At 37.7% G+C, this 13286-nt stretch overlaps 2 protein-coding genes across 2 annotated transcripts in view; one reads left to right on the top strand and one right to left on the bottom strand.

Moving 5' to 3' along the window:
* LOC122084599 (APO protein 2, chloroplastic) overlaps nt 1-4720 on the top strand; it is a 7717-nt gene extending 2997 nt beyond the window's left edge. The window contains exons 2-3 of the mRNA XM_042652981.1: nt 2927-3285; nt 3834-4720. Coding sequence (XP_042508915.1) covers nt 2927-3285; nt 3834-4662 — 1188 coding nt within the window. The 3' untranslated portion in view covers nt 4663-4720. The remainder of the gene's footprint in view (nt 1-2926; nt 3286-3833) is intronic.
* Nucleotides 4721-10214: 5494 nt separating this feature from the next.
* Nucleotides 10215-12737, bottom strand: LOC122083919 (putative receptor-like protein kinase At1g80870). Its single transcript, XM_042651864.1, has one exon. It carries the CDS (start codon nt 12394-12396, stop codon nt 10354-10356), a length of 2043 nt encoding a protein of 680 aa, XP_042507798.1. The 5' UTR covers nt 12397-12737; the 3' UTR covers nt 10215-10353.
* Nucleotides 12738-13286: the final 549 nt, after the last annotated feature.

Below are 13286 nucleotides of genomic sequence, written 5' to 3'. Positions count from 1 at the left end.
CAACAGAGATCAAAGAAAAACACACTTTCAACAGAGATCAAAGATAAAACCAAAAATAACTCAGTTACATCTATAATAAATCTCACGATCCAAATCTCCCTAGATGAAAGTAAGGGGATTAGTGATGAAGTCCGAAGGGAGGAGAATAACCTCATTACCACCTGTAGCAAAAGCAACCATATAATCAGCCGTCTGGTTGACTTCCCTCCAACCATGTCTAATATCTCTACGAACAAGCTGGCCCATTAAGGAGATGATGTGATTCTTATGAACTAGCACACTCCAAGGACCAATAATCTTTCCTTTTAAGATATCTACTTCCACCATAGAATCTAACTTGATGGAGACCTCAAGGAAGCCTCTCTCCAAGCAAAGAGAGATCCCTCTGCTTATAGCTATAAGTTCCATACTAGAACTGATTAATCATCTCCTTTCCCTGCAAAAGCAAGAATAGGCTCACCATTGGCATGACGGATTAGACCACCATAGGAAGCTTTGTCATTGTTTAGAGATCCATCACAATGTAGTGCAACCATAGATCTTGGAGGGCTGAACCAAGAACAAGCTTTAGGAATCTTGCCGCACCATATCACTTGAACGCCCCAACAACTATCCACCAGAAATTGATTTCTATGACTGCACAACTGAAATGGGAATTGAGATGCATTCAGCAACCACATCAGATTTAATGGCATCCACAATCTGATCTATAATATACATTCTTGGTAGATTATTGAGTTCCACTAGAACCTATGCTGGTATTGTTGTTTTCCATTTCTCTTTGGTTCAGTTTGCCATTGTAAAAGTCAACTGAATGATTTGTATGGATTAAGTTGAGTTCTTCCACAAATTTAGCTTGAGTGACTAAGCTAGGAGGTTGATCCTCCTCTGGAACCTCACTTCATTCAGACCTTGTTCTGACACCGATCATGCAACTCCACCACTATTATTCCATTAAGACCCATTCTGATCAAGAGTTTTTATATTATTTATAGCCAAGGATTAAAGTATCGGTATCGGTCGCCGTATCGGTCGGCCAAAATTAAGATACGTATCGGAGGGTATCGTATCGTATCGGAGATACACTAAGATACGCTAAAGATGCACACAAAAATGGATAGGAAACATTTTTTTAAACACTTTTGCATAAAGAATTTGTTAAAAAAAGCTATTGATAACATATATTATGCATAAACACTAAATTGAGAGTATCGTACTAAGAATTCAAGGTTTGTAGTTGTCCCATAAATGTAAATCCTTGTTTTCAACCTTGATTTTCACTTTAGTTAGAGAGAAATATGACTGACAGCAACTTTGGAACAAAAACCTTCAAAAAATCGTGTTTTTCTGAAAAATTACCCATCTTGGCCATTATATGACCGTAGCGCACTGTATCGGTACATACCGATACTCACCGATACGTACTGATATATATATATATATATATCGATACTCACCGATACGTGCCGATATATACCGATACATACCGATCGATACGTACCGATCGATAGATACCGATACTCACCGATACGTACCAATACATACCAAAACGTACATTTTACCTCAATTTTATATTTTCCATAGAGTCGTATCGAGGCATATTGTATCATATCGATGTGTATTGGTGGTGTATTGATACATATCGGTATTGTAGGATATATATATTTATATCGATACGAAAGGATTTTAAAAATTCCATGTATCGTATCGGTGTGTATCGTATCAGTCGGCTAAATTTAAGATACGTATCGGAGGGTATCGTATCAGTATCGGAGATACTCAAAACCATGTTTATAGCATAGTAAGAACTCAAACAAAATGAAATTTAGGTATATGCCTTCACTTATTACAGAATAAATATATAGCTAAATGCATTCTTATCTTTGATATTTGTACATGGAAGGCAGGATTCCCAGTTCATTTGGAGGAATGTATCCAATAGTTTTGTGAAAAACCTTAACATTTCACTGTCTCTCTTTCGATTCTGTCATCCTCTTCACTTATTTCTTATCTCCCATATCAAATGTACCCTGAAGATTTCCTCGTGATTGATGCTTTTCTACAATCAAAGCTCTGTTCCCGTTAGATTTTTTCCTAATTTTTATTGAGGCCAGTGATCTATTTCTCTAAGGGGTGAGTAGTAGTAGCAAAGAGCTATTTTGATGGGCTTGGAGAATTAGTTCACTCCAAATTGATCTGTTGGAGAATGAATTTATTTGATTATCCACCTTGTACTATAGTCTCTGTCAGTACTTTATTTTAGTGAAAAGAAACCAAGCTACCTATCTCACTGGTGTTAATTATCAAATCCATATTAATACATATGAATATATGATGTGTGAGGAGAGCTCCTAACTAACTATTCCTGCTGGAACAATCTCCTTGTGAGTAATCAAAAAGTTAACTTGCAAAGAAAAGCACCAACTTCTCAAGAGAACCAGGAAAAGACACAAAGGAAACCTGACAGAGCTGTGACCCACCATCTAGTTCATCGAATGGCTGCCAAGCTGTTTCCAAATGGTCTACAGTAAACTAAACCTTAACCAAAAAAAAAAGAGGCCATATACAAGTATCCCCCAACATGAAAATCCCTCAATAAGAAAGAATGTCCCACACACTCCAGCAAAATAACCTACATAATTGCAGCCAAAAATAGAGCAAAAATTATTTCAAAATTCACACCTGAACCTACATGACTGCTTGTCAAGAAGCTTGTTATTCTGTTGTTTCCTGCATTTTAACTACCATCAAAGTTTCTCTATTCCATTGTTTCCCCACTGCATGTATTGCAACAATGGACATAAATTGCAAGTGATGTTTAGAGTCCTGCCGCCAATATCAACTCAAGAAGCTTTTCTTCTCTTGTTCCCTGCACTAGAGCTGTTATTAATATCTTTTTTCTATGTCAATGTTTTTCCTACTACAGTATGATAGCAATGAATATAAACTTCAAGTGATGTTTAAAGTTCCACCTCAAATTCCATTTCAAACTTGTTCCAATGTGTTGGTTGTAAAAAGCAATTATCCCCAAAATGCGGATTTTCCTCGTTACTACTCAAAGAAGGAGAAGAAGCCCTTCCCAATACCTGTACTGGAGCTCAGGCGAGCTGCCAGGGAGAGGAAGAAGAAGAGTATGGGTCAACCTAAGAGACCAGTCCCTCCTCCAAGAAATGGGTTGCTAGTTCGGAGCCTGATACCAGTTGCATATGAAGTGTTGAATGCCAGAGTTACATTGATTAACAATCTCAAGAAGCTTATGAAAGTGGTGCCAGTACAGGCTTGCAAGTAATTATCTGCCCCTCTTCCTATGGTTTACCTTTCTTTTTGTATTTACAGGTAAATGGGCATATTTTTTGGAAATATCTGCTTCATTCCAAAGTATTGACATGCTGCTGGCAAAGTTTGAAATGAGTGACTGCAAAGAAAAAGACTACGGAAATGAATCAAATGATTTGCAGCTTCCTTATTAATGGTTTCATCCTAAAATAGATCGAAATGCCCTAAGGCTATTTTTCAACTTGTAGTCTTGAATCATAAATGAAGTAGTGGCAACTCATTTCAGGCATTTGAATCAGCAAGGAATGAACTCCTTTGAAATGAAGCAGCAATTATTCAATTTGTCAAGAGGTAGTGATCATCTCATATGGTCATTATTAGACTTGAGAAATTCCTTATCGGGACCACCAAGAAAATGGTCCTATGCTTTCAATTGAAATTATAACTTTTGACAAGCGATTGAATGTCCTTTACTATAAACTTTTTGACTGGTTATTTTTCTATCTTGCCAAAATTGTCATTGAACTTGTTCTAGTAATATCACTTCTATTGGACAGATGGTGCAATGAAATCCATGTTGGATCTGTGGGCCATCCATTCAAGTCATGTAGAGGCCCTCGGACTGAAGTCCGCAGGGGTCTTCATGAGTGGACAAACTCAACTGTTCAGGATGTGCTCTTGCCAGTTGAAGCCTACCACCTCTTTGACCGACTTGGGAAGCGTATAACCCACCAAGAGAGGTTCTCAATCCCTCGGATTCCAGCCGTTGTTGAGCTCTGCATCCAAGCTGGGGTTGATCTACCAGACCTCCCCACGAAAAGGAGGAGGAAGCCTGTCATCCGCATTGGAAGAAATGAGTACATTGATGCAGATGAAAGTGAGCTGCCAGACCCCACACTGGAGATTGATAGACCCATATTAAGTGAAGTGTCTGATCTGGAAATAGTGCCACCATCCAACCCTGAAGAAATAGCCTTGCTCTCTGAGGAAACTCTGCAAGCATGGGAGACAATGAGACAAGGAGCCTTGAAGCTTATGAAGAAGTATTCAGTGAGGGTATGTGGGTATTGCCCAGAGGTGCATGTGGGTTCCAGTGGGCACAAAGCACAGAACTGTGGAGCATATAAGCACCAGCAAAGAAATGGGCAGCATGGATGGCAGGCAGCACTGCTTGATGACTTGATACCACCAAGGTATGTGTGGCATGTTCCAAATGTCAACGGCCCACCATTACAACGGGAGCTCAGGACCTTCTATGGGCAGGCCCCTGCAGTGGTGGAGATTTGTGTGCAGGGTGGTGCAGCAGTGCCTGAACAGTATAAATCAACAATGAGATTAGATATTGGGATCCCTAGCGATGTTAAAGAAGCTGAAATGGTTGTCTGAGATGAACTGTATTCTTTTTCCTAAGTAATATATAGTATACAAAATGTTCACAATCTCACAGGAAAAGGATACCCACGATGCCATTGTGCTGATTCTATCTAGCATCCTCTCACATTCCATGCCATGGGCGCAAGTTTAGTCCTATCGGTCTGAACCCGCCCTGAGTCCAAACAGGGCTTGGGCTAAGATTTCTGGCCCTGAAGGCATGTCAGGCTGAAAATTCCTGGCCTTGGGCTGGGCCAGGGTTGAGGCCTCGGACTAAGCCTGACCCGGCACGGCCCCAACTGGACCCTGACTTTGACCCTGATTTTGACCTTGAATATATATGATATAATGTTCTCTAATAATTCCCAGATCTGTCTACCTCTGCAACCTTAGGGATTCTCACTTCACTAATCAAACTTAATCCTTCAATAATGATCATCATTCGGATTGTTTTGAAATGTAATGTGGGCAACTTTTTATGATTTCCTTGTTTTGGATTATTTTAAACTTTAATGTATTTGCATTAATATAGATTCATATGATCAAACTTCACCCTTCATTAATGATCATCGTTTGGATTGTTTTAAATTGTAATGGAAGCATCTATGTGTTTTCTTTGTTTTGGATTGTCTTATATTTTAATGTATTTACGTTAATACGTTTTTATATGGTCTGCCGAGGTTAGGGTCAGGGTTGCCTGGCCCTGAATGGTAAAATATGGTCACTGTTAGGGTCAATCAGGGTTGGGCTGGGCCAGGGTTGGTCCTGGGTTTAGATTCTTAGGCCCTAATTCATGGTCAGGGCGGGCCTGGGCTAAGCTATGAGGATTTAAGGTTGGGTTGGAATTTTAAAAAGCTCGCCCAATCCAGTCCTGTTGTATCCCTATCCTCCACCCCATATTGAATGTTCCCCTGTATACGAACTGTGTTCGGCGACACCTATTGGTGGGGAACTACCCTCTAGTGATTAGTTAATGATTTTTTTTTTTTATAGGTGGGAAGGGAAGTAGGTAACAGCCAAGAGACTCGAACTCGAGACCTCCGGGTGAGCATGGGATTTTTGCACACCACAGCTCACCTGAATCCACAGGTAAAACTGAATCCATGCATGGAAGCTGATCCTAATTTTCACTGATTCTTCACAGGGAAAACAGAATGTGTCAATGATGTGTACAAGTTCAATTTCTTGGCCATTACTTTCTGCCTTTGTCCACCATAATCAGAGAAACTGAAAGAAAGTTACCATTTTACTTAGATCAACAAAATGGACAAAGTTTCCCTGCACCGGTGGCTGAATGAGGGGACAATCTAGTTGTGACCTTGCTCCCTCCCCCCTGTATCCGGGGTTGCAAGGGCATTGCGGTGAACTGATTCATTTTTCTGAGTGAAAATGGCCCTCACAAAGTGCCTTCTCCAGGAATGACACCAATTACAACCAAGGTTCTAAATCTTGGGATCAGTCTGAAGTACGTATCAAGGCCAATGTTGATACCAATCTAGATTGACTTGGATGAACCATATAAGACAGATTTATTCTTCCTTTTAAATTAGAAATCAGTTTTATAACGTTTTAATGTTTGGCCTTAACTGTGTATTGGGATTGGATTGGTCAGGATCAAGAATTGATTAAAGCGAATACTAGCTGATTCAATCCGAGTTTTATAACCATGATTACAACACATTCTCTAGGAGCAAAAAGGGGTAGGGGTAGGCCTAAAATGACCATAGAGGATAAAAGAGATGTAAAAGTTAGGTCTTGACACTAGTATGATCTCAAACAGAGTTGTTTGGAAGGCAAAGATCCAAGTTATCAGTTGATAGAATGTTCGAGTGGTGCTATTTTTGTTGCTTTTTTTTTTTTACCCCCTTCCGCTTCTTTTTTTTTGTTGCTTTTTCCTTCTTTATGTTTCGTATAACGGAGATCCATGTAGTCAATCCTGTTTAGATTGACAAAGGCTAAGTTGTTGTTGATTACAAGACATTCTCCACAAATTGAACATGGAAGATTTACGACACGTACTACCACTATTTAAAATACATTTATTCCTTATACCATGCTTGTTTGCCAGGAAAACCAACAACTAGAAATGAGGCAGAAAACATAGAAAATTTTGGACACATCGAGAATTGATGTGATTAGATTAATGAAAATGATCATTTCAAACACCATCTGCATTTCGCAAGGCATGTATGAAGCCTACTGTCTATTTTCCAGAAATTTTCTAAGCAGACACTAGATTTGTTCCTCTTTGAAATGAAAATGGGTTTCCTCAATAATAAGTATTATCATCTCCTTATCAACTAGTGTTGACTACATACACTACTTACCCCATAGCAATAGCCGGCCAAGGAAATCATGTACTGCATATATATATATATATATATATATATGGTTGAAATGGTATTAATTAGCCTAATAGAAAAACAATATAAGGCTTAATTAAATCACCAGATAATGACACCTCTTACCTAACAGTAGTTATATTTAAGATAGATCAGGATTATCTAGATTCATCTAGACGCTAATAAAGCTCTAATATCAACTCACAAGGTCATGCTGCTCCACCATTAAAAAAAAAAAAAAACCAAGATTAGGATCATATATATAAAAAGCTAAGTTCCCTAGGAGATAGTGGCTGATCTTAAACCAAGATTAGGATTACATAGTTGGAGGCTGGGATTTCAAAAGCTATATGAGATCTTTGAGCATGCATACTTGCCTGGTTCATCTAGACACACAGCTCAATTCCTTTAAATTACTCTAAACTCTTATGTCAAGCGCTCACAAGGTCCTGATGCTCTTAGACCAAGATTATGATTGCAAGGCTAGGGATTTCAAAAACTAATTAAGACCCTCGACTTAAGGGAGTCTTGAAATAATTACTAATCATAAAGAAAGGATATACCCAGTGCACAAAGCTTTCGTTATTACGGGGTCTGGAGAGGGTCATAATGTATGCAACCTTACCTACACACTTCATGGAAGGGGTTTATAGTTTTTTTCCTCTTTTTTTTTTTTTTGATAAAAACGGGGAAAAAATAGTTATGAACTACTGCTAATATTGTTTATAATTATAAAGTATTTTAGTGATTTGAAACCATTCTCTCTTTAAGTTCAACCAAAGGGCAAAAAAAACTATGTTCTCAAAAGTCAAAACATTGTAAGCTTCCTTTTATACTTGTTTTCTTATTTTTGATGGTACTTGGCATCTAACCCACATTGAATTATGGGAAAGGATTTAACAAAAAAAAAAAAAAAAATGGGAAAGGAAAAGTACTATGCATGCCATATTTAAAAAATAATCTATATATCTGTTCACTTAGCCTACAACAGATATATTGCAATAAAAGCATAATTAACAAAAAAAAATGACCTTAATTAAAATGGCATTCGTCAATTTAAAGTTGAAGTCATTTTTAGGAATCTTTTTAATCAGATTTATGAAATGTATACTTATCATAAGTTAACCTAGCTAGGGTTTAAAATATAAATGAGGATATGTCACTATCATACGTATATTAATTTATATACATACAGAGAAGCATTCTTCTAAGAAAAATTAATTTAAAATTCTTCACAAAATATTAGTATCCTTATAACTAATAGTAGTACTTAAAAATTATCAATAAAAAATACCTTTTTTTTTTTTTAGAAGAAAAATAGTAACCATAAAGTATTAAGTACACAAACCTTGCTTCATAAAGTATTAATTATAAACCTTGGTAGCAAGTAGCAACCCAGTTCTTCAAAATTTATTATTATTTTTTATAAACATTAATTATGAGAAGGCCTGCAATATTTCTAGTGCTGGCCAGTGCAGTATTTCAAAGACTAATCACATATCTTAGTATGTACCAAATCTCTCTCTCTCAATGTTAGTTATATATAATATTAAGGGAAGAAGCACACGGGGAGGGCTATCATGGGAGAAAGGTAAAAACAAAGAAGAGACTTTGCATTACTTCTGGTGGGCATGGAAATGGACAGTTTTTCCTGATTGATGGAGCCTTTGTTTTTGGTTTTCCAATTAAAAATTACAAATATCAAATGGCCTTAATTACCTAATTAGTGGAGCCTTTGTTTATTAAACACATGTGATCACTTTCCCAAACTAGTTATAATAAGTGATCACTTAGGGCCATGAAATTCAAATTCCTGCCAGTTGTTTGCTTTGAATTTTGGCTGGTTTTTAGGATTATGGTAACAGGAATTTCCTACCTTTTATAAAGTTTATAATTTGATATGAAAAATCCAAACAACCCAAATAATAGGATCCTATTACATTCACTAAAAAGGTGAACCTAATGCATGAGGCTTCTGTCATTACAAAGTGTGAGATCTGAGACCATTAGATCACAATAAAGCAATGGACTTACACCCAGACAGAAATTAGAAATGACTCCTCTATCGATGTCCTATGCGTTTTCATTGGTCATTGTGCATGTGTAGGAGCCGTACCCTCTACAGGAATACTCCCCCATTGTAGAATTAGTTTTGAAAGTCTAAACATGATCAGTTCGGTTGGTGGTACCACTCTTAGTAAGTATCAAGTTAAACCTTGGCTAAGGAATTGGATATTAAATATGATATGTATCTTTCTTGTCTCTCCACCCCCACCCACCACCACCCACCCCACCCCCCCAAAAAAAAAAAAAAAAGAATATAAAATTAGCATTTTATTTTTATTTTTATTTTTTGGTAACAAATCAAACAGTTTATAGAAAACTGGATTTTTGAAAGCGAAGGAGATGGGAGCAAACGCTATTCCTCTATATTCTAATATCTAGAGGTTGATGCAAGGATTTTGTAAGATAAACTTGTGGCCGGCCATAGATTTCAAAATATAGTTCTTGATTTCTTGATGATTTTGGGATGTTTTTCATCTATTAGTTCTCTAGATGAATCTCTCTACATCAACAAAAAAAAAAAAAAAAAACTCCTCCCTTAAAAGGAAATCCACATTATAGAATCGAGATAGCATACCCAAGGCTCCAAGCTCCATGAAGGGAGTAGACATTAATTCAAATATGTGATGTTTTGTTTCGAATTCTTGATCCGCTTTGAAGAATGATCCGCTCTGACATATTTTGATCACAACTTAGAAGAGTATATAATGTGTTATCATCTTATTGAGCATTTATTCTGAAAATTTGAAGGTTTTCGTGTTAGGGTTTCTGGACAAGTTTTCTTGTCGCGTTTTGGGTGCTTTTGAGAGAAATCTTCATTGTAACTTTTTTTCAAAGTGAATCATCTTTTTCTTTGCTCGAGAACACATCACATCACATCAATGTGTGAACCTCGTTAAATCTCTATATTGTGTGAATCTATGTTCACTTTTCTTTTGTATTTAAGACCACTACTACTTTTTTCCTTCTACTATACCATCCTTTAATTGAAAGAAAATTATCTAATCCATAAACCAAAGCAAGACATGAGCTCAGAAAATTCCATTTCCATTCCATGGTCCCCAAAGAAGTATAGGAATCAATTTTCCCATTTTTAGGTGCCTGGAAAGACCACCTGCAAGCCCAAGAGCTCCAACTATTTACATCTAAGCAATGGCAAAGGAAAGAGTCAATAAGAACATCACTATATTCTTCTTACATTTTAAAAAAAATATATATTTACTTACACATAATACTATACTCTGCAAGAACCCAAATGGGAAAGGAAGAAATTTACAATTAAATTGAACTTAAAAAAACTCTACTCTGCATCAATCTTTTGTTTTCTTCTTGATCTGCTGTGGAGCTTATTAGAAGGAGAAGGCAATAAATCCATAGGAAGTGGAGGGATATCCATCTCCCCTTTCAGAATCTTAACAATTTCTCCGGCGTCCGGCCTCAATTCCGGCATCTTCTGTATGCACAAGAGGGCCAAGTTTATACACAAGCTTGCCTGCCCTTTGTTGTATGTCCCTTTCAATCTCTCATCTACAAGCTCTAATACATTCCCTGTCTGTGCCAATTGTCTACACCAGCTTATCAGATTAGCTTTCTTGAGCTTCATAGGTGAAGACAGAACATGCAAAGGTCTTCTTCCAGATATAATCACTAGGATCAAAACTCCTAGACTGTACATATCAGCCTTCTCCATCAAATACCCACAATTCCCATATTCTGGTGCTACATAACACACAGTTCCTCTTACACTTGTTGTACTACTGAGCTCACGGCTGAATAGATCTCCATTCCACATATCACTACCAGGAGAATTGTTCTTCTTCTTCTTCTTCTTGTTCTTGTTCTTCCAGCTCTTCCTAAAACTGAATTCCACATTGGGATCACAGTCATTCTGAATCTGTTCCCCCAAACAAGTAGCTTTTCGGAGCCGAAACCTTCGACCCAGATCTAAATGTGGGACTTTGAATGCCCTTCTGCAACTGAGTTCAAGCTTTCTTAACTTGTCACCCTTGTTGCTAATTTCTGCAAGGTTTTCTTCTTTCCACCATTCTTGCATCTTCCTATGCTTCTTGTAATTACCAATCTTCTTTGGACGTTGGGTTTCATTTCCATCCTTGTCTTCTTTCTCTAATTGATCCATCTGTGTTGTTTCAGGTGAATTTTTCTTCTCTTCATCCCAATCAGAGTTCGTCAATGGGCAAATCTGGGTTCCAATCCATTCTCTTACATAATCTTTACGACACAATTCGCCACTCCCCTCATGTCTCCACCACCAATCCTTCCCCCATTGTTTTCTCCTGCTTGCTGCTGTGTCATCAATGGACATATACGCATTAAAATTTAATTCCCTACTGTCATAAAGATCATTATCAAAATCTTCTCCAGCCATATCCATGTAGAAGATCTCCTTCCCCTTAGGAGTCGAAGGATTCGAGTTCAAAGATTTCACATTTAAGCCAATTCTACCATTCTTGGAGGAAGAGGCTTGGCAACCCAGAGCAAAATCTACCTTTGGAGTGTTCTCTGTTGGAGTTTCTGGAGGAATCGCAGCTAAATTTCCGGAAAATTCTTGAGTTTTCCAGAGCAGCTCCTGACTCCGACCCAATTCTTGACTAAATTCGACCCCAAACTCAGCTTCCGATTTAACCCTAGAAAGCCCAAAATCTGAAAGTTTAGCCCTGAAATCAGAACCCAGAAGAACATTACTTGGCTTTATATCACCATGGATGACCGGCGGATCACATTCCAAATGCAAAAAAGCGAGAGCACGAGCAATGTCGACGATGATCTCAAACCTTCGGTTCCAATCCAGAATCGGAACCCCTATCCCCTCTGCAAAAAGCGATTCTTGTAAACTCCGATTCCGCATATACTCATAAACCAGAGACCTCTGTTTCTTGTCAACACAGAAACCCAAAAGCGTAACCACATATGGCGATGATCTTAGACCACCAAGAACCTGCAACTCGTTCTGAAACTCTCTATCAGCCTGTAACGAATTCGAATCAAGCTTCTTAACAGCAACAGATTTTCCATCACGGAGAATACCTCGGAACACAGTCCCTGATCCACCTTTACCGATGGAATTACAATCTCTGAATTTATTGGTAGCTGAATTAAGCTCCTTGTAAGAGAACTTTTGTAATCTCAAAGGGGAACCAGAGTCAAAAGGGCTGGTGCGAGAGCGATTAAATAGAGAGTACCAGAGGTAGAATAGCAAGAAGCAGAGGCCAAGAAGGAGAAGAACAGCAGATGAGATGGTAATAGCAAGTAAAAATCCCTTGGCTCTGAGGATTGTTTCAGGGGTTGGGGTGGGATTTGGACTGAAGACCCTCCTCGCAGGCATCTTCTTCTTCTAGGATTTTTTTCTTTCTTTCTTTCTTTCTTTCTTTCTTTCTTTCTCGTGTCGATCACAGACGAAGAAGAAGAATAAAAAGAAAGCTGGTGCACAAAGCTTTACAGTTAGAAAAAATTATTTTGAATAAATTAAAATAATGAGGAAATAAATTTTTTTTTTCAAAAGAAATGGAGGGACCCAAGGTAGAAGTTGCTTTAGACTAAAGGGAAAAGCTTGAAGAAGACAATCTCTGGTTCTCTCCATCTAGAAGGAAACCAAAAAGCTGCGAGACAGAGAGACAGAGAGACAGAGAATATGAGAAATAAAAAAATTGGAGGGAAGATGACAGTGGCAACTGTGTCAATCGGTCGGTTTCGGTTTGTGATAATGGGTGAAACCAAAACATGAACCAATAAGATGTATCGGTCCGAATTGGTTTTAGTTCCCATTTCTTATCGATTTGTTTTGGGGTTATCATGTAATATATTCAAGAGTATGAAAAAAGTATAGTTTTATATGAATTTTGGGTTGCTATCGGTTTTTATATGTGTGCATCGGTTTTGGTCGGTTTTCTAAGTTCAGTTCAATGTCTTATTGGTTTTTGGATGTGGTTTTATTTGGTTTCGATTTCACAAATTCCTAATCCGAAACATGATCCAATAAATTCACATTAGTATCGATCTAGCTTGGTTTCAATCGGCTTGGGTTAAGGTTGAAAAACATTGATCCTGGGTCAGGAATGGGGGCTTGGGTTGAGGCCTAGGCCCAGTCCGTTCCGGCCCAATTCAACCCTGATTTTATCTTGATCTATATAATATAATTTAAAATTGACATCCTATCTTTTGATTTTGATTTAGAAAAATAATCTAGAAAAATAATCTAGGTCATTGATTCTTATG

This window comes from Macadamia integrifolia, chromosome 7, assembly GCF_013358625.1.
Source record: "Macadamia integrifolia cultivar HAES 741 chromosome 7, SCU_Mint_v3, whole genome shotgun sequence".
Taxonomy (NCBI): Eukaryota; Viridiplantae; Streptophyta; class Magnoliopsida; order Proteales; family Proteaceae; genus Macadamia; species Macadamia integrifolia.
Note: the sequence above shows the minus strand (reverse complement) of the source record. Positions and strands in the feature narration are given on the sequence as shown.

Excerpts from the sequence above, each read along its gene's own strand:
- LOC122083919 (XM_042651864.1), bottom strand. The coding sequence starts at position 12,396 with ATGCCTGCGAGGAGGGTCTTCAGTCCAAATCCCACCCCAACCCCTGAA.